This window comes from Semicossyphus pulcher, unplaced genomic scaffold, assembly GCF_022749685.1.
Source record: "Semicossyphus pulcher isolate SPU_LCO1_2020_fin unplaced genomic scaffold, fSemPul1.0.p SCAF_5, whole genome shotgun sequence".
NCBI lineage: Eukaryota > Metazoa > Chordata > Actinopteri > Labriformes > Labridae > Semicossyphus > Semicossyphus pulcher.
Window position 1 is genome coordinate 15,976,041 of NW_027211726.1, and position 26,785 is coordinate 16,002,825.

Sequence of the window (26,785 nt, forward strand, 5' to 3'; positions counted from 1 at the left end):
TTAAACCACATCAGAGTTTAGTTTTTCAAATGAGATGGCAGCATGGCTTTTATTGAAGCTTGTTTAAGGTCACTTTTTGCATTTAGCACAACTGGAAATTATTAATATATCCTGCAGCCACGACCAAATGAAAAATATTTAAAGAGGGGGTATTATGCTGTTTCACATTGTAAGACAAGTTTGTAGGTAAAATTATGTTGGAGTTTTCAGCTCAATCTGCAGGCTTCTGTCAACGCCAGGTTTCACACAGTTTTTTTCTACACCCTGCACTTTGTGATGTCACAGCAGGCTTCGGCGTGCTGGCCAATCAGAAGAAAGCAGGCTTGTGGGGGGGGGGGGGGGGTTTCTTAAAGGGACAGAGCTGACTGAGTCGTTTCAGGCAGAGGCTGCATGAGGGCCTGCACAGGGCACCGGTGTGAGAAAAATTAGTTTTTTAAACTGTAAATTATGCTAAGCTACACCACAGGTATCAAAGAGTGAAATATGAAGCTTGGAATTAGCACAATACCCCCCCTTTAATCTTATCCACTGATGCTTAAAGAGGCAGAAGAAAGGCTGAGATTCAACCTTTCATTATTAATTTGCTTTAAGGTGAAGGTGTGGGAGCCATTTTGCTTGCTGGTTATGGTAGGTGGCACTGTAAATCCTCCTAAAAATCTTCTTATACTCCACATCAAACCTCCTACTGTTTCAAGTGTCCTCTCTAAAACTGAAAGAATGAGCCAAACCGTGCCTCTGTGCCTCCGTATATCTGACAGGTGAATGTCAGTAAGGTCATCTATGATATATTATCATGTTACACACTTCGGCTGGGTGTGTCTCCCTTAAAAAGCTCTGATGTCTGATAATCTGGCTCTCAGATTTCCTCTTTTTTTCAAGCTGTCCCTCTGAAATCAGGTCTGTCTGGGTTTTAGATTTAGAGCTAGAAAGGACTAGACGTTCAGGTTGACAAAGAAGCACAAAGATGAAGGAAAAGATCAATTTTAGCTTCTCTTTCTGTCATCGGCCATTGAAATGCATCACTGAGGATTCTGGGAAGTGTTGTCTTTGGAATCAGTAGGTACCTGAGGTGCCTGATTGCACGGCAGCATAGAAGAGCTTTAGCTTAGTTCACTTTTTCTTTGTTTTTTAGCGCCATAAACCATTAGTTACAGGGAGGGTTGTCCTTAAAGATTGAGGAGAAGAGGGGTTGTATTGATCCCGAGGGTGAAGTAAATATAAAAAGAGAAAGGGTCCAGGAGCTTATGGCGGTCCCAGCCAGCTTGATGTGTAATGTGCTGAAGTTCTGAGACTCCTCTGGGTTAAAAACAAAGGTCTCGATGGGGTTTTCTTAACATCTGTTTTGTCTCTAAATGTGTCGGCGACGATGGTGGTGATGGTTGCGCATGTCCTCCATCGTGATCCTGCCCCACACGCCGATCACAAACGTTTCAATCTCGCACTCGTTGTCCCCGCGGGCGATGCGGAAGTAGCCGTTCTCTCCCCAGTTCTTCCCCCAGGAGTTGGCAGCGATCTGAAAAGTAAAGTACAGTAGACCATATTTGAAGCATATTTGTGCAAATTAAGAGCTAATTTGGGCTTGAAATGTTACACTTTTAAATTAAATACATGAGTTTGTTTAAAAAAAGAAGAAATCTTACCCAGTATTTTTTCAATGTCCCATCAAAGTTTCTCTCCTCTCCCCACCTGGTGCACAAAGCAAAAAGAACTGTTACTCAAAATGCATTCAAATAAAGAGTCAACAAAATATCCTCAAATGTCTGTGTCAGAGTTGCCCTGCTATTTTGGATACTTTCTAGCAAACATGTCTGATGTAAACACTTTCAGGAATGTGTCCACCTCAGACACCCTTGGCATTGCGGATGAAGAAAAGGAGGGGAAGGTGAAATCTTTCATCTTTTTAACAACATCCTGAAAATGAAGTATTTATGGACGGACACCGCCTTGTTGCACTCCTACATCATTCCAATCCAAAGAACACGGAGTTCCCCCTTTTCCCTGACATTTCCGCACTCCAGACACGAAACAGGAAGTAGAGGGAAGGTTAGGAGGAAGTGGAACCTCCTCAAGCCCATCAATACACTGACAGTCTAACTAGCACACAAATATAGATGTCTGAACTCAGAGGCCTATCTTTACTCCGCGTCTCAGGCAGCTTTGTTCTCAGGAAACATTGGCAAAAGCCCATAAATTCCCATCATGCCTTGCACTTTGCTCTTAGCTTAGCCACTGCCAAATTTTTAGACGCCCGCCGTTTCTGCCTGTCATGATCAAAACATTCTCCCGAGGCCAATTCCCATCCTGTTTTTGCACCCCGAGCCCTCCGTTTCCCAAGAGACTCCCGGTGCCCGAACCGCTTGTTATCTTTTTAAAGAGGAAAGGAATGCTGGGAAATGGAGTGGCTGGAGTCGGGCTCTGCCAACTGGGTAACCTGCCACCACAACGCAGGCAGATGGTGCCAGCCGTCTATCAGCGAGTGACTTTATTAGCTCAATGTTTCCCTGACTGAGGGAGACGTCACACTGAACAGTAGCAGACTCATTAAAATCAGCTGTGTAAACAAAATCTGCAACCTGAAACACACCGGAGGGACGAGGTTTGTGTGTCTGAGCACATACACACCTGCTAATGTGTGTGTGATCCCATATGCATGCCTGCCCGCCTGCATCTGTATTGATATAGACAGAGCCAGACAGAATCGGACCACTGCTGATCTCTTATCAGGCCTCCAATCAGCTCCCTTGCTCACTGGGGGACAATGATGGGCATACCGCTGTGCCCACGTGCCCCGCCCTTCCCCGACGCCCCTGACCTCCTCCCTCCGATGGATTGATCCCCCTCTCTCTGTCCGGTGCGGTCGGGATCAGCAGCCCAGACAATGCCCTTTCCACCACAGTGGACCTCAATGCTCTCTCCACAAACTTTCCCAGGCGCTGGGCTTAAAGGAACGCATCGCTGTGGGATTTGGTCTGTGTAAACACACTGATGCCTGTGGCTGGCAGGTTGGAGCTCAAAACACTACGCACACAGCCCCTCCTCCTCCTCTATCTCCTCCTCTTCTCAATCTGCCCCTAAACCAGTGTCGCTGCTACATCCACATCCACTCGCCCGGAGGACAGTGAGGAGTCACAGCGGCAGTACAAGGAGCCAAAGAGCAGGAGGCGTTCAGGAACGTTGGGAATCCTCATCGTCATCTCATAGCAGGCATACCTCCAAAGTTTATTGACCAACTGAGGCTGTAGAGATTTAATCACAGGTCACTTCATACATTTCAGAACACTGAGTTCTTATGTATGAAGTATGTGATTTAAGTAAGCTAAGTGCAGGTTGGAAGCTGAGGAATGGAGTGTTTATCATACGCATGCCTGTACATGCCATTGGATAAAAAGTCATAAAATATACAGTACATGAACATGAAAGGGCATCAAAAAAAGGAAAGCCGCTGGTAATTGTTTAGTCTACTTCAAGGGCCAATCAGATAAAAGAGAGAGACTGCTTTTATCATCGCACCGATATCCTCTGTCTGGCTCTTTTTTTTTAGAAAGCAGGTACACGCTCCAACGCTGAGATAATAAGGTAAAGTGAAATGCACATAAACATACATTCCTGAGCTCCGATTATAGTCCCATTGCAAGGTACCTGCTCATTTATTCTCATTTAGAAAGTGAGCAGCAATGTATCGTTTTCAAGGCAGACACACTTTCAAAACCAGCTGTTAGCTCGCAGAGAAGACCCTGTAAAAAGCATGTCTCAGGTTTTTTACAGGTCAAAGCCCCTCCTGGCCTCTCACTGTCCTCCAAACAACATAAAAACAGCAGCAAACAGCTACCTGTCCGTCTGAGGAGAGTCTAAGCTACAACAAGAAGTGTTTGGCTTGGATGATGAGCGGAGAAAAAGAGAGGAAGCAGGTTGGTCAGTGAGTCAGACGGGCAGCGGCTGAGGAGTGATGATAGAAGAGATGAAGCAGGAAACAGAGGAGGAGAGGGGAATAAAGACAGACAGAGGGGTGGGGGCAGGTAATGCAGGTGTGTCGGCAGTCTACCCGCCTGCATATTTGCGGTCGCCACAGTTATAGATAGAGGAGGAGGGAGAGGGGGGCTCGTCTGGGGCAGACAGAGGAGCCGAGACGAGGTGTGTCTTCAAGGGCAACAGACAGGGAGGGAAGTTTGTTCACACGTACACACTCAGGTGTATGCAAACACACGTGCAGGTGAGGCTTTGAATCAAGTCCGATACCAGCAGCTACTCAATTAAACATGATTCACCCTCAATAAACAGTTTGTCCTGCTGATGTGGCTTCTGTTGAGCTTGTAGAAACAGTAAAACAAAATTGCCTACGTGGAGACTTTGGTCGAGAGGAAGGCTTTTTTTTTCTTTTTAGATGTCACACTCAGGAGGTAAACTCAGCTGCCCTTATTGTGATGTTCTGCTGTAGTTCAGGTTTTAAATTCAGAATCTGAGAAATGTATATTATTTCACTTAATTGACTAAACTAAAAAAGACAATAGGTAAGGAAAATATGTAAGGACATTTGGCCATGTCCATGTAAAAACAACCCATTAGCTCCTGTTAGACTAACATCAACCACCTCCTAGCTAACGTTACTGTTCGATAGTGTGACAAAATATGAAAGGCATTTAAACCTAGCTTAGGTTAATGTTAGCTAAGACTAATGTTTGCTAATGGTAATGTTATCTAATAGTAAAGTTAGCTAGCTAACGATGATGTTAGCTCTGAATTGTTTTACTGCTAGTGTTCAGCTGTTGAGTAACAGCTGTGGGTACCTAATGGGTTCATTGAGATGAGGTTTTACTTTGGAAAAATAGCAGAGAGTGTAGCACACCAAGAAAGGCAGAATAATCTGTCCTAGGTTATTTTTAGCTGATAATGTTATCTAATTGTAATGTTAGCTAGCTAAAGTAATCTTAGCTTGCAAATGGTTTCATGTCAGTGTTAAGCAGTTGTGGGTACTTAATGGTTTAATGTGTAGTTTAACTTTGAAAATATAACCCAGGAGATGAACACATGACAAAAATGTTGTGTTAGCTAAGGTAGCTTAAATATTAGGTAATTGTAATGGTAGCTAACTACAATGTTATCTAGCTAACTGTAATGATAGCTTTGAACTGGTCGAATGCTAACGTTAGCTGTAGTAACAGTTGTCCCTGTGATTTTTACACGCTATTGCTTATTCAGTTGTTTATCAAATTGAAGTAGTAAAATGAGAATATGTCAGATTTCCAACATTTATACAATTAGCAAACCTATAACACAACAGCAATAAAGTTTCCCACCATGAGCCTGACATCAGAGAAAAAATGGCCGCTGGGGCGCTGTTTAGCTCAGTCGGTAGAGCATGCCCCATGTGCAGAGGCTACAGTCCTCGTTGCACTGATCGCAGGTTCGACTACCGGTCTGCCGATCATTTGGTGCATGTCATCCCCCACTCTCTACTCCCAGCATTTCCTGTCTATCTTCAGCTGTCCTATAAATAAAGCCAAAGGCCAAAAACATAATCTTAAAAAAAAAAAAGAGAGAAAAAAATGGCCGCTGTGTGAATATTTTGCATGACTAATAAGCTGTTGATAAACTAGGTAAACCAACAACAAGCATACTTAACATGTTGCACTGTATACCAGTAACTTACCCGATGATCCTGATGGAGTGCGTTCCATGTTTGCGGTATTGTGGAGGTTTGGTGAAGCTGACGTCAGTGTGTTTGTAGATCCCACTCTTATAGACAAAGAAGTCCTCGTGGACCTCCATAATAGCTGCAAGACCAAACAAGTACGGAGAATAAGCAGGCGGATAATACACACACACACACACACACACACACACACACACACACACACACACACACACACACACAAATAATATGAGATCTTTTATAAAGGTTGTTGAATCAATCACACAGGGAGAGATAAAAATCTTACTAAAACAAGCATTAATCAAAAAGTAATTACCCAATTTCATCAAACAATTTCCAATGTCTCCCCTGAGTCACACACACCCAGACATCAGACAGCGTGTGTGCGTGTTTGTATGCATGTGTGTGTGCCAATGTGAGCTCAGCTGTGCACTCCCTGTGACTTTCCTATTCCGGCTCAATGGGAATAACTTTGAGAAACAGTTCTGAGAAATTCTCTCTTTTGGAGGTCTACCTGCACTGAACTCACACACACACACACACACTCACACTGTTCTACAGCTGGAAAGATAGAGTTGACCCCCCCGCCACCCCTACCATTCAGGATAAAACACAATGCGTAAGTAAACACACACACACACACCTCTATGCCTTTGTGTCAGAGAGAAACTCAAAGCCAAAAAGGAAACTCGACATGAAGCCAATACATTCTCCAGGACTGATAAACAATATAACAAGAGGCTGGCACAGGCTCATAGAGAATCACACACACACTCACGCACACACACCTACACGTGACTCTGGTATTCAAGTGTACTTGACAATGGTCCATATGGGCACCAGACAGTGAGGCGGACTAGTAAAGGAGGGTACATAAAGGCCCATCATTTTTGACCAGGTGAGAGAGGTCACAGTTGAAACCAGGGGCAAAACCATCAGGATGACAAGGTCAAACATGACATCATCAGAGGTCGGATACCTAACACGAGGCTTCAAGGTGCATTTGTTCTGATTTATGTCTTCCCTGGGAGTGAGGAGTTGTTTTGCTCTTTAAAAAGGAGCAAATGTTGATGCTTAATAATTATTTAAGGGTTTTCTTACCTTGCACAGGACCGTTATCCATAATCTCCTTCATGATCTCCTTTTCCTGAGAGACGACAGAAAGAAGAGTTTATAGGAGAGAGAGAGATAGACAGACAGGAAGATCATTAAATGTCGGTGAAATGGAGAGGATGAAAACAAACCCCCCCCTTGGATGCTAAAAGTCAGATAACAAGATTGAGTCCAGCAGGGCCCCTTGGCTTTAATGCCTGGCTTATTGACTTCACAGGCCATCGGGAGACAGAAACAACAGGCTGTAATGATTTCGAGAGGCATTAGCCGTCGTTTAGCGCTGATGGATGCCGGCTGATGGAACCACATGTCGGCTGCAGCTCAGCGGCCGCAGCTGCATGCAGAGAGGGGCTTCTGGAAACAGATTTATCAGTGTTACGTGATACTTTAAGCTAATAAGTGCGGGCAGATTTTCTCTCTACATGAGTGGAGCAGAAGACTGTGTTTCTAAATTTAGATTCTCTACACACACTTCTCACAGCAATCAGCGTTAATGTCTTTTAGAACAGTTCATTGTTCTATTATTTGAGTATGATTCGTTCAAGTGACACTCCACAATATAACTGACTTTTATGGCAAATCATGATTAGATGATTTGCAATGACAGCCGAGTAATTTGATATTAGATGGTAAACATAGAAATCTAATTCAGACACACTTTAGACTCTTAAAATGATAGTACAATACGATTATGGAAAATTATATCTAGAGTGCAGTCTGTATATGGACTCACTGGCCTGTTGTTTATCCAATTAATTAATTAAATCCAGTAAGGAGTGCTGTCTAGCATTTAATCCCCTACATTCCCAAGCTCACTTACATCCGAGGCAAGAATGCATGAGGAAAGTGTGCAAAAACATCTACTGTAAGAAGCACGTGAGAGAGCTTACAGTCCTCTGTAGCACGAGGGACTCCAAAAAATGTACAGCAAGATTATGAAAGCTGCCTGCGAGATCTAAGACCAGATGGTTGTAACTAATCAACCATCTGTATATGCATGTAAGCATGTTTTGTGCTGCTTACGTTGGAGGAGAGCCTGTAGGGCGGCGTGGACTGGTAGATGTCGTTTTGGTAGTTGTGTGCGCTGGGGCAGCGCTGCGTGGCCTGCCTCTTACCCCGGCCGATCGAGCGGCTCTGCATCATGCAGCGGCCCACCTCCGCAGGTGTTTGCTGCGGGGGTCGGTACGGGTAACAGTCTTCAGTCACCACTCTGTGAGAGAAGAGGGGGAATGGGAAAAAATAAATCACCAAACATTCTTGTATACATTATTGTTTTGTTGTTTCTAGTTCATATAAAATTAAGTTTTTACCCTCTACGCCGGAGGTACCACCAGGCTCCATCGATGCGTCCCCCTGCGCAGCCTCCCTGGTTGCGTGTGTCACAGGAAATAAGGTTTTGGGGGGACAGCCGAGGAGTCATGTGACCCATTGACTGAATGGAGATTCTGTCTGAAGCCACAGCTAGTGAAGAAGATAAAAACGTTACAATTTTTAACAGCAAAAATCAATTAAAAAAGAATGGTACTTAATTATTTTACAATTAAACCACATGATTTTGTGATTTGGAGGTTTTCTTCTCTATATTGTTTCAATTTTGGGTCTTCAGGAAGCTAACCAATGTAAAATAATCCTTAGGAGCCGCAAGCACTTGTTCATAAATATTTAAAAGCACAGACCAGAGGTAAAACTTTAAATAAAAATACTTAACATGGCTTCAATGTCTGGGTGCTTGACTTTTTGAACCAAGGCCACCTAACCCTGTAGCACCTTGTCAAAATGTCTTATTCTTTTCTTTCCCATATGTCTTCATTTTCCCTCCATTTGTTTTCCTGCTCTACCTGCGGTTGAGAAAGCCCAGGATGCAGCACAGTTCCCCTGGTCCAGAGGCTCGTGAATCTTTCCCGGCCACTTCTCCACTGAGTTGAAGTAGAGCGGCAGACGGTCGCTCTGAGGATCCATGTTCATCTGACAGAGAGACAGAGCCAGGAAAAGAAAGAGAGAGAGTATTTACAAGCCTGCAATGATACAACAATGGAGCTGAATCACTCTCACAGAGCTATCATTGAGAAAACATTAAGTCAAAACAATGATTATCTTAAGAGAGGCAAGAAACTCACACAAAAGAGTTAAAACCCCCAAAATAAAGGTGTAGTGGGATTTGTTGCCAGTCAGTGGAGAGTAAATGTTTGCCCACAACAGAACTAATTAAAATTCTAGGTATAAAAAAAACTTTTGATTACATCAGTCTGTTTATCAACTCTGTAATGGAAAGGGATTCATTTAAAGGCCTGGTGTCAATCAATGACGCTGTAGAACAGACAGGAACCTTTGACCTGGTTCATCTCCATGAGACCATGAGGCTGTTTGGTTACATCAGTATAAAACCAAACTTGCAGCTCTCACAGAAGCAGCCACCTCTATTTAAAATATCTTCATCACTGTGATTATAAATCATAATTAGGAAACGTCTACGACATCTTCCTGGTATTCACTCGCAGGTGCTTCTCAGATGCCAAACATACTCGCTCTATTAGTCTCCACTCCAGGTTGGATGCTCTCCTAATCTCCCGGTTGTGTGCGATAACAGAGAGCACACTTCTGTACGACTCACTCTCTCTCTCTCTCTCTCTCTCTCTCTCTCTCTCTCTCTCAGCGGGGCTGCATTCCTCTGGTTAATAGTGAGGTATTCAGAGCTCAAACGGACACCTGATGCATTACTAAGGAATGTGCTGCTGGTCAGAGGTTTGTATGTGTGGAAGGTCAAAGTACAAAAGCACAGACGCACCTGACCTGAAGGCGTGATTAAAGAGGAAAAAATAGCTGCAAGAATGTGGCGTTGTGTAATGCATTCATTGATGAATTCACGATTTCTCACTGGAGTGCAGTGACAGACAGGAAGTAGAGAGGGAGAGAGATTTATGAATGGGCTGCGAGGCTGTGATCTGGCTCCTGGCACAGGTGGGGACACGCTGACGGCGGAAGAAGGAGGGCGAGTCGTGAGGTTTTTTTCGGTTGTGGAATGTAAGCAGGGGGGGAGTGAGGATGGATGGATGGATGAAAGGATGGAGGCGGGGAGACGGCCACTATTCTCCTCCATCGTCTGTGTGTGATGTTTTGCTTCTGCCTTATGTAATCTGTCTGAGTATAATGTAAACAAAGACTGAGCGGATCAGAGGAGGCCGAGGTTCCAGACAGAGCAACAAGTCACCGTAATTAAGTGGGAAACATTTTGATCAGCGCTCGATTGTTGTCTTATGTTTGCACCCGCATGTAGAGAATCATAAACTCACAGGAGGTATGCAGGAACCTTTGTGGAAGTCAAAACCACAAGACATCTGCAACATCGCACTTTGTCTGCAGTCTCATCTGTCGCTTAAACTTCCTGCTCCCTTTTACTGCACATCTCTCTGACCTCCATGTGTCACACACACACACACTGAATCAAACTAGTATCTGACTGGTATACAGCAGAACCTGAGGAGTGTACTACGAAGCGAGATTAGAGCCAAAACCCAGGGTTTTCTGTGTTACGAAGCCGGCTCTCTTTTAACCTGGCTAAATCACCATGGTAACTTACTCTGCAAAGCGTACGTTAACGTATGTAAAGACACAGAATGAAGCTGTGCAGTTACAGTAGCACACACTGTATACATCACATCACGGAGCCTATGCATTCAGTTAGTGATGAATATGATATGAAACCCCTTCAGTCTCCCTCTTCTTGTTTTTACCTGTTTGCAGCAGATTTACCTGTTTGGATGATCCAGCAGATCATCAGTATAAGAACAATGAAGACACCATCTAAGGACACTGGATCACGATTTTAAATTTGGTCCTAATTTCCTGCCAAGTCCGTTTTACACGGCTGTTATTTCTTTGCTTTTTTCATGAAGTGAAAGTATCTGACCTAACAGCACTTCCTGGCTATACTAATGAAATCCTGTGTATCATTGCTCCAGTTTAAGAGTTGTACTTTGTGTAGTTGTCACATTAGAAATAAAGATCTTTGTGTGGTAAAAAATCAACATTTACGTTTTAATTTACGTATTAACAGAATACATTTCTGCTGCATTCCTTTCTTGTCTTATTGCAGCAGCATTGTTTTTACCGTAATAACTTTTAAATAATCATCATCGCTTCTCATTTAAACAGTCTGACTAAAGCAGACAGCCGATGATCGCTCCTTTTTGTGTGGAAGAAGCGGCAAATGACGCGTAAAACGCACCTCTTTCTGTGAGTGCACCGAGCCTGAAGCAGGAAGCCTGGGTTAACAGAGAAACTTCATAACCACCTTTGTGATACCCGTTATCTCTGACTGGTGCTGAGGCTTTAATGAGCAAGCTTACCCAAAGAAAGCCTGGGTATGTTGAACTTGCTTCGTAGTACAGCCCTCTGAAGTTCAAAGCAAAAGCCATCGTGGTAATAGTACCTTTAAGTTAATATACTGCTACTAAAAGACAAACGTGTCACATGTGATGTATGTGTGTAAATTAATAGTTTCTAAATTGGAATTTTAAAGTGACACTCAGGGTTCAAAGGTCACACCCAGTAGCAACAAGTAACATGATAATCCTCTAATCATTGTAGGACACTTCGCCCTTTCCTGTCAACTTTTTAAAGTAGGGTCAGAGGTCAAAGGTCAGCTAACACTGGGGCTAGCAAGGTTTTCATGAGTTGCTTGAGGGCCCTTTTAGTAAAGAATTTCAACTCTGAAATTTGTACCTGTGCCTTAAGGAACTTGACCACCTATATTTTACTCTTTCGACAACTTATTTAGGGTGAGTTGGGGCCTACTAGCACCAAAAGTCATATTGGAGGATGAAGACTGTCCCATACCTGGATCTCATTCATGTTCATTATAGTCCTGGAGGGTCTCTGTGTGCCCAGGCGAAACCGGATACCCTCGTCTAGAGTCATGCCGAAGAGCTGGCTGTAGTTAGCTGCCTTCCACCTGAAAGCAGATAAGGAGATGTGTATTAATGGTTGTATTGTAGACCATTAAAAACCATTGTGTATTTGTGATTAAGTGTGCCTGTGCTTGTTTTTTACCCGTAGTTTCCTCTGTTGACGGCATTGATCATGTCAGACTCCATCAGGCAGGCGTTCTGCTCACATTCCCAGCGTCCTGTGGTTCCACATGTGCTGCAGAGGACAGACAATAAAAACCATTAAAAGCATTCAGCAGCATGAAAACAGTTGCAATGACTATATTTCTGCTGAATTTATAATTTCAAACTGACATAAACAAATATGTAAATTCTCAGTGGAGCACTTAAATAAGGCATTATTACAGAGAAAAGAAAGTCAGTAACTGGGAAATACTATAAAAAAGGACAAACGAGGGAGAGCACTGAGGGAGAGGTTAAAGGAGACATTGAGCCTTTTAAGGCTGCAGAAACACAAATCCATTTTTAGTCAGAAGGGAGCAGGGCGACGGAAGAAGTCAGGAAGATGACAGAAGAGATAACAGGACAGGATATTAATGATGACGACTGTGTTTACTTTGGGAATGCTTAAAAATAGCTTGCACTGTGTACTTTCTGATGACTCACTGTGAGGGTGTGTGTGTGTGAGACAGCGTGTGCCGCCAGACTAGTGGTGGTCATTGTGAAGTTTGGCTCCTTGTGTACTGTACAAACCTATAGCAATGCTTTATGTTTAAGAAGGTACATTTTAACCAGCACCCCTATTTCGGCATGTGCTATAGTGATGTAGAATTACAAAATAAAACTGCATTATTAAAGAACAAGTACCTCAATTTGTACTTAACAACAACTGTGTGATACACAAAGCTTACTCACAGGAATGAGTCATGACTTTAGTTCACCTTTAGTGATACTTGAAAGTTAATGTGTAAAGAACGTTGCAGCTAAACAAACAGATTAACCACAGTCACTTAAACTTGAACCAAATTGTTTAAGGCAGTAACCATTTATACAATATCACACATTTCCTACAAGCAGGTGTGTTGACAAAACTAAACACTGAAGAGAAGAGACACTAAAATAATACAGAATAATTCAGTGGTTACATTTATTTTTTTAAAGCATATAACTATGGGAGGCTCAACTTTAAAGTCTTTACATATTCCACATTCATGCTGCATAATTTCTAACAAAAATAGTTTGACATTTTAAGACAGTGAGGTGTTAATATTGATATTCCTCTCATGTCTGTGCAGTCGCCGAAATACAGAGGTACAGCCAGCAGCTGGTTAGCTTAGCTTACCATAAAGATTTTGAACACACCCCTTGGCTCTGTCAAAGGTCATTTAAAAACACTACTTGCCAGCCTTTCTGAAGCCTTGCTGAACAACACTCTATACCTTGTTTGTTTATCTGCGCAAAAGCTGAAGCTAAAAAAATATGTTGAGGTATAAGTCCATTTTGTTTTAGGCGTTATGTAGCTTATCCCTCCAAAAGAAGACACTTCAACTGGTAATTTTTAAGAATTATTAACGAAAAACCACAAACCAGCTTATGCCTCTTTAGGGGGTGCCAAGATAAAACACATTTAACTTGTTGACCGTTCACTTTTACCGTTACCGTTCTCGATCACCAGGAAGTCATTGGTTTCCTTTCAAAATAAAAGCCTCCTTTATCGAAACAGGAAATAAGGTGCCATAAGCTCAAGGCAGTGAAAAGGGCATAATAAGATCGTCAAAAATAACAGTTCTATTTGGCAATTTCTTCTCATAAGTTTAAACAAAAAACTGGGTTACTTACATTTTGTGCTTAGCTAATTTTCCAAAATGTTAGACTATACTGTATAATATTTAAACCCAGTCTTTTACAGAGAGCTTTATAAGCAATGGCTCATTTCCTTCTCATTTTTAGTCTTTGAAAGTACGCACTGATTTTAGCTGGACTACACTCAGGTTTATGTCCTTTTTAAATGAATCACCTGCAGGTGTCAAGCTAAATTCTTACATTCCCCTCCACAGATTTTAAAGCTCTGTGGATTTTTTCTTTGCTGTCTGACTGTAAATATTTTCCATCTCGGCTCGCTCTCACTTAGACTACCTGGTCATTAACTAAAGTCATCATAAATGACTGTGTATAGCAGCTTCAGGGTCAGCAGATGTTTTGGGACTGCATAATAAATGAGTGTGTTGTAAGAGAGAAACAATGAGGGGTGTTTCCCACACAGGCGTGTATAGACCTCAGAGTCGACTGTACATCAGACATTATGTTTACAGAGAGGGGAACCTGCCCGAGAGGATCATTAAACACAAACACACAATGACGAAGAGGCGAAATTCCCCTTAAGTCCCAGTGAAGCCGACTGAGTGTGTGTCCCCTCTCACGCTGCACTCCTCCCTGCTGCGTCTCAGAGACACAAGTACAATGTTCAAACACACATGGGCAGAATTTACACCAGTGTCTGCTCAGCCTCCCACAGGAGACAGTCTCACCACTTTCACTGGAGTAAAGAGACAGTGACCTTTGACCTCTCCCTCCCTTCAGCAGAAGCACATACATGCAGTGGTGCTAAGTGCCTGTGGGTCAAAAACAGCAATAAATTCACACAGGAGAAGTCCAAAACACACACTCATTCACACGCAAATGACAGGCGTAATGACAGACTCATGAAGACAGGGGGACAGTGTGTGACTGAGAATGAAATATGACGGCTGCTGAGACAGTGGGAGGCCATATTTCACATTCTTGGTCACACTCCCGATTAGTGGGAAGACACCCTCTTCCCCTCTGAGACCTTACAGATACACACACGTGCATGGATACATACGACTGCACTCACACCTGGGTCACATGAGGTGTATTGTCATATGAATCGTAAAAACATCATGTAGCACAGGGGTTTTCAAAGACTTGCATACTTTTCATAGCGTGTGCTTTGACTTTAAGAGAGAATGTCTCAACAAGAAAGGCCTCATGGCTTGCTTCTATTATTGGAACTAGTAAGTCACTAATAAATAAATAGTCCTCTTTGGATTAACTGATAAAGAGGTTTGTGTAAAAGTATTTAAATTAATTCTTAATTTAGGAAAAAAAAAAAGATACCAGGTGCTCACAGTAGAAAGCTGTTAAAATCCAGGTGAATGCCAGGTGCTCTTTAAGGCTAAGGCGTTAACTGTCGAGGGAGGGGAGCCACTAGGAACAGTCTTCCTAACCACGCCCTGAGAAAGACCCGATGAGGGTCTAAACCGGTCTGCATTTATTTCTTTGATGTTGTTTTTATGAGAGATGCCCTGGTTCAGTAAAGACATTTTAAACTACATCCTTGGCTTGGTACGAGTGTGCCTGAAGAAAGCCCAGTGGCTTCCCTCCCTTGATAATCCTTAAGTTCTTGGGCAAATTTCTGCTACTGCTGCTAAGTCTTGGTGCAGCTGCTTGGCAAATCTGATGGGTTAATCGGTGCCAAGCTTTCTCCCCCTGCTAATACAATCTATGTCTGATCTGCAGTCGTAGCTCAGCTGATTCATCAGTTGAGAAGAGATCATAATCTGACTCGAGGCATGCTGGTTTAGCTCAGCTGGTTGAAAGAGCAGGCCATCCCATACTCAGAGTCAAAGGCCTCAACGCTTCGGCCGCTGGTTCGACTCCAACCTCTGCCCTTTGCTGTATCTTGGTTCTTACTCTCTGTCGCTGATTGGAGAGAGACCCTCTTATTATAAGGGTTTGGAGAGGGTGTTATTGAATGTTGACGATCAATTTAAAGTCTAAGACAGCTGTCTAGTATGGAGGTGGTGAGTTTATTACATGCCCTGGGAAAAAAAGGTGATCCTTTTGATACTTTTCCATTATCATTCATAGCATTCATTCCTTAGCCATCACTTTGAGCAAGTTTTTGGTCCAAAAGGAAAGAGACAATCCGTGAATCTGATTAGTGGACCCGGCGTGAAAAAAAAGCAACTAGTAAATAAAGTTTCCAAATCAACCAAGTATCAACAATGCCTCAACTAGAAAAGATGAACGACACTTTCTTAGAAAGCAGAGGATAATTTAGGACAGCTAAACTTGGACTGGCTGATGTCCAATCTGAAGTGCCAGCTGACAGAGATAGCTGGTCCTGTGGGCTGTGTGAGATTGCAGATGTGAGCAGGAGGCGCCATGTTTCAGCTCATTTGGAGCAGATAAAGAGTTATCAGGATGCAAACAACTCAGGGAGGAACTCCTCAACTGGAGATGCCATTACTGCGCAACATCTTCACACATGCCGAGGAGTTATTTCCAGCTACATCAGTACTGTGGTAAAGATAAAGTTCATACTGATTGTGATAGCGATGTCAAAGAGCGTATCTTTACAGGCTGTAGCTGTGATATTTGGCTGTTAGCCAGTGGTTAGGGTGTCATGTGGGTGCTGAGATAAGAGTGTGTTTGGGCTCGACCTCTCCTAATGAGAGACGTTGGAGGGTAAAGAGGGAGAGCAGCATGTCGACTCAGAGAGGAAGAGGAGTTGGGAGCATGCACGTTTGGGAAATTAAAAAGTGGAGAGAGTGGGAGTAGGAAATGGGAGTGTGTGCGTGCCATTGTGCCAGAGTTGTGGTGCAACTTTTCAAGCGACCATGTGCGTTGCCTTAACAAGCACGTGTGAGGGCGTTTGTGCAAAGGACTCTTTTGTTTGGAGGTGAAAGGTGGAGTTAGCACTTAAATGCTGTTTTCTGGTGACCTAGAATAAAAGAGGCTATTTTTAGCACACAGCTTGTTTGGTAAACTCCCACAAGTCTTTCCTCAAGAAGTTACGTATTCATATTTTGGCCCCAACAGACCCCTGAGGTCAGACCTATTCGAGCTTCCTTGATAAAAGCCTATCAAACTGGAGTCAAACAGCTGCAAAGCTTAAAAAAGAAGGGCATGTAGAGATCAGCGGGGTCAGCATGGTTTTTGTAAGACCTGTCGTGAGTCTGCTCTCGTTGCAAAACAAATATAAAACAAATGTTCAAATGGATGTTAAATCAATATTTGTGTGCAAGTGTGCACTTCACACACGTACACATACAGGGTTTTTGAGGAACATCAAATGACACAGATGTGAGAAACCACAGTGAAGCACAGGTGAGGAATTCACTTTCCCTCCACCCACTTGACCTCCTCCTCCTCCTCCCCCTCTGTCTCATTCCTCCAGTCTCTTAAGAGCTGCTCTCCTCTCCTTGACTGCCATCAATATCCTGCCGAAAAATGACAACAGCCACATGGACTCTGTTGCCCTCATTGTGTAGAAGGCCATAGAGATAAAAGACACTTTACTGTAACTGAGAGCTAATCTGAAATACTGTTTTTAGAAACTCTTAACTTCATCTCAGGGTCATAAAGTGAAGAGCTGTTTGTGTATATGTCCATCAGTATCCCTGAACTGGAAATCATAATGCAACATTGTCAGGGAGGTCTACTCAACGAGTCAAAACAAGAGTATACATGTCTTTTATGACAACATCCAGCCTCAGTTTTATGAATTACAGGAAAGTGGATTTTTACTTTTTCAAAGGCTCAGCAGGAAATCTCTTCAATTATGATTCAACCTGTTACTCAGTGTGAGACATGACACAAAATGTTGTAGGGGTTGGCATCCACAATATTGCCACAAGATGGGAAATTAGCACAAGGCCTGTTTGATTTCTTCTCACTGATGCAGCTACAGATACAAACACAGACCACAAAGGTGTTCTTCACTTTCAGCGAAAAGGCTTAATAATAAACAACTGACCTATCAGCATAACCTGTTGAATTAAAGGACCAATAAGTTTGAAAAATGTACAATTATGCTAGCAGGTATGTTTATGGTGTTTATCATCTAAATTTAGCATCTTAGCATGCTAACTAGTGCTATTAAACACCCAATACTAGGGGTGGGAATCACAGGGTAACTCACAATACGATATGGGATATGTGGCCCACGCTAACGATAATATCACCATACAGCGATTCTGCGATAATTGATATATTACAAAACAATCATTTAATGACACATCACGATATCTGATTAACTAAAGAATACAAAATGCCCTTAAAAGGTGAAGTGCAGAATTAATGTATTATTCACTGCAATTGGGTGTCCGTTTCACAGATTTTGATACAAACTGAGATAAGAAATTATGTCTGATGACTCAAATTGGCAGGAAGATCTGTTTAGAGTGCTGAATTAAAAAAAAAATACTGATATTTGGTGCCAGCGATAGAATAATTGTATCATATTATCAATATCGATATTTTGTTCTCTACCCAGTACAGCTGAGGCTGATGAAGGCGTCGTTAGTTCGGCAGGTATTTAGTCGTAAATTGAACATTTTTACCTGAGTGAGGACATGAAAATCTATTGGTAATTACATGCAATCTATCCAATAGGCATTCAGATGGTTCAGTCTACCAATGTGATGGACTAACTGCAGGAAGGACAGATATTGCCCTCAAGGAACCCAAAAATATTGTTCTCCGTAACACTTAACATTATTAAATATTCTCAAAGTTTCAGTATAGAGATTAAGGATTTAAACATGTAACAATAACAGGCCTAAAACCTGTTCTTTTGATTACTTTACATTAACATTTCTTACATTTCTATGTAATTTCGCTCATACCTTACTCTAGGCTTCTTTCAAGCTGTCATTCTGACTCGTTAAAGAAGGAAACCCACAGGTGTTACCAATAACCTTAACGAGGGCTGTGTTCCATTCAAGTTTCCAAATGAGCCACAACAGTGTGCCATAGCATATACAATGCCACAACCCTGAGACTGAGGGTGCTGAATGGAATTCAGCTATCACTGATTTGATGAGTACCACTTGTGCTTTTCCTCCTGTGAGATGTCAAAGTAACTTATAATGGATAGAGTTATGACAAACAGCAGAGGAAGTGGAGGTTGACAGGGTCAGTGTGTGCGTAAAGATATGACCATCATGGGATCATTGTAAGATTTCCGCTCAAAACATCAATATTACTCCATAAAGCCACCAGTGGATTTATTATAAGAAACACATGCTGTGTACACACACACATTTCGTAAACCCACACAACTTAATTTTGAATTCCAGCACAGATCCAGAGGTACTGTACTCCAGCGTGAAATCTGGCTCCTCCATAACAACATGGCATCTTGTGCTTGAATATTTCAATCAGTGTAAACATGCAATCATTAATGTAAGCTGTATGTACTTGTTGTAAGTGCACAAGTATAGACAGCACATAAGAAATGTTTTTCAAAGTTTCAGCTTCTCAAGGGGACATTTAAAGGAAAAGCCGTGATTTAGGGGGTTAAAAGAGACACAGGGGAAGGAAGAGGGGTTTACGTACCATAAATTGCAGTTCTCTTTGTATGTTTGCCCTGTAAAGAACCTGTTTCCATTTCTCTCACAGGTGCCTAAGAGGGGAAAAAAAGAGTAGTAGCTTAACATATATGGGTTTGAAGAAAATAAACAACAAAGATCCTACTACTAATCTCAAGTAAAGCCATGCTCTAAACACAAAGATCCTACATATACGGCACTCACACTAAATACCATACAATCACAGTAGCAAAAGTCCTTCACTTGGAACCACAATAAAAGTGTTAACTGTAAACCCCTGGTGTGTGTGTGTGTGTGTGTGTGTGTGTGCGTGTGTGTGTGTGTGTGTGTGTATGTGTGTATGTGTGTATGTGAGTGTGCACAGAGAATATGTGAGGTCTAAGAAGCTCTGAGCTGCAGTAATCCAGTGTAGGAATGTGGTGTTAGCTTCTTTCCTGCCTTCCCAGGCTTCTTGGGCCCTCGTCATGCCTTAACCAGATTACGCTCCACTTCACCACCTCTAGAGAGACTAAGGAAAAGGGCCAAAAAAATAGCCCCTTCATTACTTACATTATTAAGCAGCAAACAATGTACAACCATTTGTGAGCTGCAATTCACCATATTCACACAGCAGTAATTTTCTTCTGAGGTCATGCTCAGGGTGGAGGCTAAAATATTGCTACAATGTTGTGGTTGTAAGTTGTGGAAATGTAGGGTATCTGATAATCATTTTCATTTCACAGCTTGTTGTGACATTGAGCGATATTTCGGAGCGACATTGGGCCATATTTCACAGTAAAATGATGTATTTGATATAACCCGTTAGCTACTGTTAAACTACAGCTAATGTGCGTGGGTGTTCAACCACTTCCTAGCTAGCATAACACCAGCTAGGAAATCCCTAGCTTATAACATTAGCTAGCTAACACAAAGTCTGTCTTAAGCTAAAATACTGTTAGTTAGCTAACATAACAGTAGTAAGGGAACATAAAGTTAGCCTTAGTATCGTAATACTAACTTCTAACCCCTTTGAAGCTAGCAGTAAATTTAGCTAGTTACATGGTTGGATGCCAACGTTAGCCGTTATCTGACTGTAGCTAATGGTTTGTCAAATATGTTGTTAAAACTTAAAATTTTACCAGATTTATCCCTGGATTTTCACTGTTAATTGTATTTTTAGATGCTAGTCAATCGAGAAGCAGTGAAATGTAAATAATACCCTCATTTATTATAGTAGTACAACATTATGCATTTGAGCTTCCCACCCTGGGCATGATGTCAGAGGAAAATAGCAGCAGCTTAAATATGATCGATGTAGTCCGCTCAGCATTGTCACAAACAACAGAAAAAGATTTGGCAGTGAACCAGATGAAATTTGAACCCTGCTCACTTTTTACACATTGTGAAAACTGTATTGACTTGGCGACAGATTCACAATGAGGTTTATCTACAACATGATTCACAGCGAAAGGTGCTGTCAGTGTAAATTTCATATGGAATTTAGGGCATGAGCAGGCTGAGAATTTACAGTGTGCGCAGGTTTCCTTTCCCCCTAGTGTGAGGCCCAGAGCTGATAGTGTGATTTATGACTCAGGCCCTCTGATACCCATCTCCTCCGTCACAGCTGTCTCACACAGTCTGTCACAATTCAGTCACTTCAGAGCTGCAGAAAGTTACACATTGACAGAGAACGAATTTATACAGGGGAAATATGCTTCTTTCTTTCTGTAAAAGGATGATATGACAGTTTTAATATGGCAGACCTTCAGAGCAATGCAATTTCTCCTTTTTAATATCAGAAAATGATACGACTTTAACAACACAATAATGTCCAGCTTAATAAAGCATTCAAAACTGAGTTATGGACGTTAACAATCTGTGACTGCAGCGATAAGAAAAAGCGCCTATTGTAAATATCTGTCACCCCCTATCTTTTGAAGCACCGCAGCTTTCCTCCATGCAAAGTGACCCTGTAGTTTAATGCATCAGTGTGCACGCTCTTATTCATGCCTTTGTGTTCATGTCTCACCTTGTGACCCCTCTACCTTGTCGTCCATGGAACACGTATACCTGCACACACGCCTCTGCCTCACGTCCTACACCCGCTGTCTCATACATCTCCTCCTCCTCCACATAGCCCAAATTCTTTCTCCTGACCTCCATTCATCCCTCCATCCACCCCTCAGCCCTCCCTCTGTCTGGGTTAATAAGAAGCCTACTGTTCTCTGCTCTGTTCTCAGGTAGGTCTCTGTTGTCACTGGCACATTTTACACCTCTGCCTAGAGAGACTGAGTGGCACTGTGACTATGTGGGAGTCCAAATGTTGTCAAGATAGAAAGTGGGGAACTTTTATCTTCACATAAGGGACGTATCTTTCAGTCTTTTTCTTACCCAATATTAATGTTTTAATTGTAGCCGCCCCTTCCTAGATTTATTAATAAAAACAGAAATCCAACAATTAACAAAAATGGTGGCTTTTATGTGCGTTATGGGCCACAAAGGCTTGTTTTACGGTCTTGTATCTGGACTGTATTTATCCTTATCCGATAAAAACATAGTGCTAGTTCTGGAACCCCCTGGATTTTTAGACATCCAGGGCGTTCTAGCTCCCTTTTCTACCTACTCCCGAATCTAAAGCATGTTTCTTTGTTGTGAGTTCAAATTAAAGTACATAAGCACGGTAATTGTAATTAATTGTTCGGTATCCTGCAGCTTTGCACTGTGATCCAGCACTGTGTGTCAGTGGGGTGTCTCTGTGCTGCTCTCTGAACAAATTGACTAACTACGACAGGCCCACACACCCTCCTGCAAAACCCACTGACGCACACATAAACACATTTACACATTGGCCTGTGTCCCCTTCACTTACCAATGAAAGGTGGCTCTATGCCTAAACAGTGACCCCAGAAGTCGGGACAGCAATCAGACACGGTGCGGTTGCAGAACAGGTCGCAGTAGCAGATGGTGTCCAGGTAGGGGACCGTGCACAGGTCATCTCTGCCGGGGCAGCAGCCTCCTCTCCTCTGGCAGTACGAGCCAAACGGGTCCCTGATGCCGCCCACGTGGAGCGGACTGGCAAGCTCCCTCTTGGTCCTTCTGGACAGGATTCTGTCTGCAGTACTCTCTCCTACCACCAGGAGCAGCGCCGCCACAGACAACAGGAAGAGCTTCATGATAAATCTGTGCAAAGGAAGGGGACAGGAAATAGGATGTCAGATGTAAAGGTAAGGTTCATACTATATCAGACAGGCCCTTCATCTAATGCATACTTTTATTTTGAAGTGGAAACATTTTAGCAAAAGTTGACCTGCTTGTCACACTTCACAGGAAGAGAGGTGAAGAGGTTGCACTGTGAGCAGCATAATTGGGTTATGACTGCTGCCAACTCACTATCCGCCCCCCTTGGTGTGCAGTTCCACACACAATGAACAATATACACTTAGTAACACACACACTTGATACATTAAAATAGAGCTGGCAGCAAATGGTCCCACATGATCCTTGGAGATCATCTGCTTATTTTTACAATTTTCCTTACACGCAGCCAAGACAAACAGCAGCTCGATATGAGAAAACACTTAGTAAGAACGTGCTGGAAAACAAGTCTGCAATGATAGAAACACAGAGGTCTTTAAATATGATGCATGATGGGGTCACCTTAGGGCTCAGGGTGAAAGGTTCTTTCATATTTTTTTCTAAGCCCTTCATATCACCTTAATGTTTGTATCAATAATAATTAATCCTTCATTAGCGCTGGTATTTATTCCGTCCTGCACTGTTATTATTTTCCCTAATGAAACAATGTTTGCTTTAGCACATAAATACATCCGCACTCTAATCATCCTGTAATTAAATTCGTTCGTTAATCAAACAGAGGCCAGCCACGGCCGTTTCCAGCATGAGGGAGGGGACGTTATCATCCATGATTAGCACGTGATCACAGCCACGGAAATAAAGTAATGTCCTGCTGTCAGAACTAATCAGCCACACTGAAGGAAAATTGTCACAACCCACATGCTGCATTAATGGACCTCTGAGACAATGGAGTTTATCTAAACGCCATGCTGGAGCATCGTGACAGGACACGTATGGGGAACATACACACACAGTTAACCTCTGTTTAATGCAGTCACAAGAACTAATGTGTTTTTTGATGCAGCTGCTGATCAGTAAGGGTCTGCAGATGAAGATTAGCTTTAAGCTAACGAGTACAATACATCACATAGTACAGTTATATTAAATATTGTATGATCACATCACAATAAAGCATTTTAGAGCAACTATCACACTATTTATTCTCTCATATACCCATTTATGCTAAGTATGCTAACACCTTTAACGATCAGGCTAAGTGTGCGAGTGCATGAGTGACTCTGTCTTTTAGGCCTAACAAAGGTCAAGCAATAATCCAATGTATGGCTGCTTGTGTGGATGCGTGTATCGGTCTCAGGTTACCAGATGGATTAGCCTGTGTGAAGGCCGGACAAAGAGGAGGGGGTTGGCCGGCTGCTTACATAAATAGCATCCTTAATTAACCAATCAGATCTCAGAGCACAATGGACACATAAAGAGGGGGCTCTGGAAAAGATCTGCACTGTGCTGTTTTCTGCATGACTGTGCCTTTAGTTAAAGCTCGCACACCCCTCACTCTCTCTCTCACACACACACACATACACATGAGCATATGGCAGCATGGGATGGGCAGGTCTCCTCCTTCACGCCAGTGTTTTGTTGTGGCAGACTCTGAGCAGCAGAGCAATAAAACACCCACCAGTCTGCTCAACGAGCTGCTGGGGCCTTCAGGTCAAAACACACACAAGTGCTAATCAGGCAGGGTGCTGACTGGGCCTTAATCAATAATATCCTGATACAGAGAAACTTAGTACTTAACTAACTTTAAAATAAAGTCAAAGTAGCTTCAATTTAGGAAAATATTTGATTAAGTTTGTACAGATCTCCCCTGGTGAGATCATATTAATCTAGCTGATAAATCAACAAGAGTAATTAATCTAAACATATAAACAAAATAAGGCAAAGACGGGCCTGAATATGATTCCAAACAGTAGTTAATAGATCTTTTGACACATCGCACATCGATGTCTCAGCTCCTTTTAGTCCGATGAAACACGGGTTGTACAGAGTGTCACAGAAGCTGCCATATGGCCCATCAGAGCTCCAGACAGCTGCAGCCGAGCCACTGATCCCACACTGCAGATAAACCATTAGCACAGGCCACACACACACACTCAAACACACACACACACACACACACACACACACACACGCACACACAGATAATGTACAGTACATTCACACATCACACAGAAGTTTTTGATTTCCCTGCCTCAGCTGCATCTTCATCACAGCAACCCAGACCTGGCTCATCTCAGTAAGCTGTGCAACACAATGAGGATGCCTAATTATATCATACAATATATTAAAGGGCCAGTACAGCAAAATAACAAAACGTATACCTGACTTCTTGTGGGATCTGCTTACTTTTTATTTGCACAGGTTTTAATATATTTGTCTCTGAGTAATAATTCAACAGCAGCGTCCAGGTTATTCCTAATAATGCACAGACCCCAATGTGAAACTTTGGAACTACATCCTGCAGAAGAAAGTCACTCTATGCAAGCTTGTTTAATATTTTAAAGTGTAATGTTTTAACGCTGTGGGCACCAGAAGGCAAATGTATTCACCTCTGCTTTGTATTAGAGTAGAGAGAGAAATATCAGAGTGCATATCTTAAAACCTTGACTACACGTTCTAATTTGTGTTGGTCCATGGCTTTGAAATATATTACCAAATCATTAATGTCCCCTACTTACACATGTCCTAGGCCCACCCTGAACAGCTGAACTCAAGATATCTCTGCACCACCCACCAGATAATTCAGGCATCTTGGCTCAGCTCATGTCCGTACAAAAGCTCTTTCAGTTCGCTTTCCCTCTCTGTCACACTCATTAAAAGTTATCTGAGCAGCTTTATGTCTAAAAAACTCACAAAAAAGTACATTTACAAAGCTGCACAGGTGTCTTATGAGGTGCGCACAACAGGTGAATGATGGGATAACTTTTCCTTGGTGTATCAAGAGTCTCAGTTTAGAGCGGGGACACACTCGCTGAACTCGACAACCTCCGGGGGAGAAAAGCACACAAGTTTCCCATTCATGTTCTTGAAGCTATTAATAAAATATTGTGACCTGCGATCACACCCACCCAGAAGGTAAATATGTCATAACAGTGGGACGTGACTAACATCTGTGTCTTTGGCTAAATAAAGAAAAGCTCTAATCCCAGAAAAGTAATGATTATTAGCAAACATGTGAAAGAAAGGAGCTTAAAGTTTCCATAAATCAGAGATATTTACGGTAACATGAGCTGAGAATAAACTCGCTGCACCTGCCTGGCATCAAAAGAAATTTGCTGTTGAAAAGTGAAGAAAGCAAAATCTGTTGTTACCTCGAGTTGACAGAGAAATCCTGCTTTTGTAATCCGATAAAAACTGCAGAAGTGTTTCTCAGGAAGTCCTTCACAGGTAGAGAAGGCTCGGGTAAAAGGTCAGTCTCTCCTCTGTTCCTCTTTCTCTCTCTCTCTCTCTCTCAGGCTCTGCTCCGTCACACTCTGTCTTCTCTATATACAGGCAGGAGGTAACCACTCCCCCCCTCGACAACCCCCCTTTTCTGCCCTGCTTCACTGCCCCCTGCCCTCTCTCCCTCTCTCTCTCTCCTATACACTTTCACACTCCTACAGGTTTGCTATCTCTTCATGCCTTTCCTCTCCTTATCAGACTGGAACCTCAAATTTGAAAGTGAAATAGTTTGCACTCAGACACTTCTACCTTCTCTCTCCTCCTCCTCCTTCTCCTTCTCCTCCTCTGCCACTTTCTCTTACAGCAGTTTCCCCTCCACTATCTGTGTTTTCCCTTCCCCTGCAGGGTCAAATCTGCTTCTGCTTCTGTTGTACACACACTGCTGATCACTCCTGTCCTCCATCTAGTGGTCATGGACAGCATATTTTTGCACCCCAGGCAGCCAAGAAATTATGGGATAGCCCGAGAAAGACCTCCGAGCTTCTAGAAAGTTACAAACTAGCCTCTGGAGATGATGTTTTGGCCGGTGTGTTAGGGAGGCCAAATAGTCTGAATGTACTAAATATTACGGATGTTTTTCTTCATGCACGATCCACTTGTCCCATGTCTACAATCTGTTTATGTCATTTGCCTCGATTTTGTAACATCTGCTTTTTTTACAAGCTGAGTAGATTCAATAAAGGACATTCTTTTTTGCAGTTCAATATTAATTAAAAAATTTACCCTGTCGCAGGCTACTTCCCTACTTTTTAAAGCTTAATTAAAGAAAAAAAGAAATATCAGAATTTTTCCACTGTTATTACTCAAAGTGAGTATGCTTTGAGTCCGCTTCTTTGCGTTTCCTGAATAAGAATGCTACACAGGATATTTAGGACTCTGAAATGGTGGTACCCAAACACACAGCTGTGCCACAGACCCCCCTCTGGGTTTTTTAATAAGCTGAAGGCTGGATCAATAACTGTGTAGGTGGGTGGAGTGGGAACTAGAAACCCCAAAAACCTTTTCAGGACAAAGGAGAGCACTCCAGAAACAAAGATGCTTCAATGTCAGTACATTGAATTAGTGCATCAAATGCACTTGTAGAACATTTACATACATTGCGAAGCATCCTTTTCCTTTTCCTGCACCCCCTCTCATCCCACCTTACTTTGACCGCCTTTTATCCAACCTTACTTTGACCCCCTCTCATCCCACCATTGTTCAAG

General features: G+C 42.5%; 1 protein-coding gene across 1 annotated transcript; it reads right to left on the reverse strand.

Annotated features, from left to right (window-relative positions):
* Positions 1–340: 340 nt before the first annotated feature.
* Positions 341–25,570, reverse strand: tinagl1 (tubulointerstitial nephritis antigen-like 1). Its single transcript, XM_069681421.1, has 12 exons — positions 25,451–25,570; positions 21,856–22,166; positions 19,015–19,081; positions 11,813–11,905; positions 11,600–11,714; positions 8,602–8,728; positions 8,074–8,224; positions 7,787–7,973; positions 6,752–6,797; positions 5,648–5,771; positions 1,641–1,686; positions 341–1,513 (listed from the first exon to the last, which is right to left on the reverse strand). Exons 2-12 carry the CDS (start codon positions 22,157–22,159, stop codon positions 1,349–1,351), a joined length of 1,425 nt encoding a protein of 474 aa, XP_069537522.1. The 5' UTR covers positions 22,160–22,166; positions 25,451–25,570; the 3' UTR covers positions 341–1,348.
* Positions 25,571–26,785: the final 1,215 nt, after the last annotated feature.

What these genes read in the sequence shown, in the direction of transcription:
- tinagl1 (XM_069681421.1), bottom strand. Translation starts at nt 22,159, where the DNA reads ATGAAGCTCTTCCTGTTGTCTGTGGCGGCGCTGCTCCTGGTGGTAGGA. An exon ending in AAAGAGAACTGCAATTTATG is followed by an intron (nt 11,906 to 19,014) that starts GTACGTAAACCC and finishes TGTCCTCTGCAG; the next exon opens with CACATGTGGAACCACAGGAC. An exon ending in GTCAACAGAGGAAACTACGG is followed by an intron (nt 11,715 to 11,812) that starts GTAAAAAACAAG and finishes ATCTGCTTTCAG; the next exon opens with GTGGAAGGCAGCTAACTACA.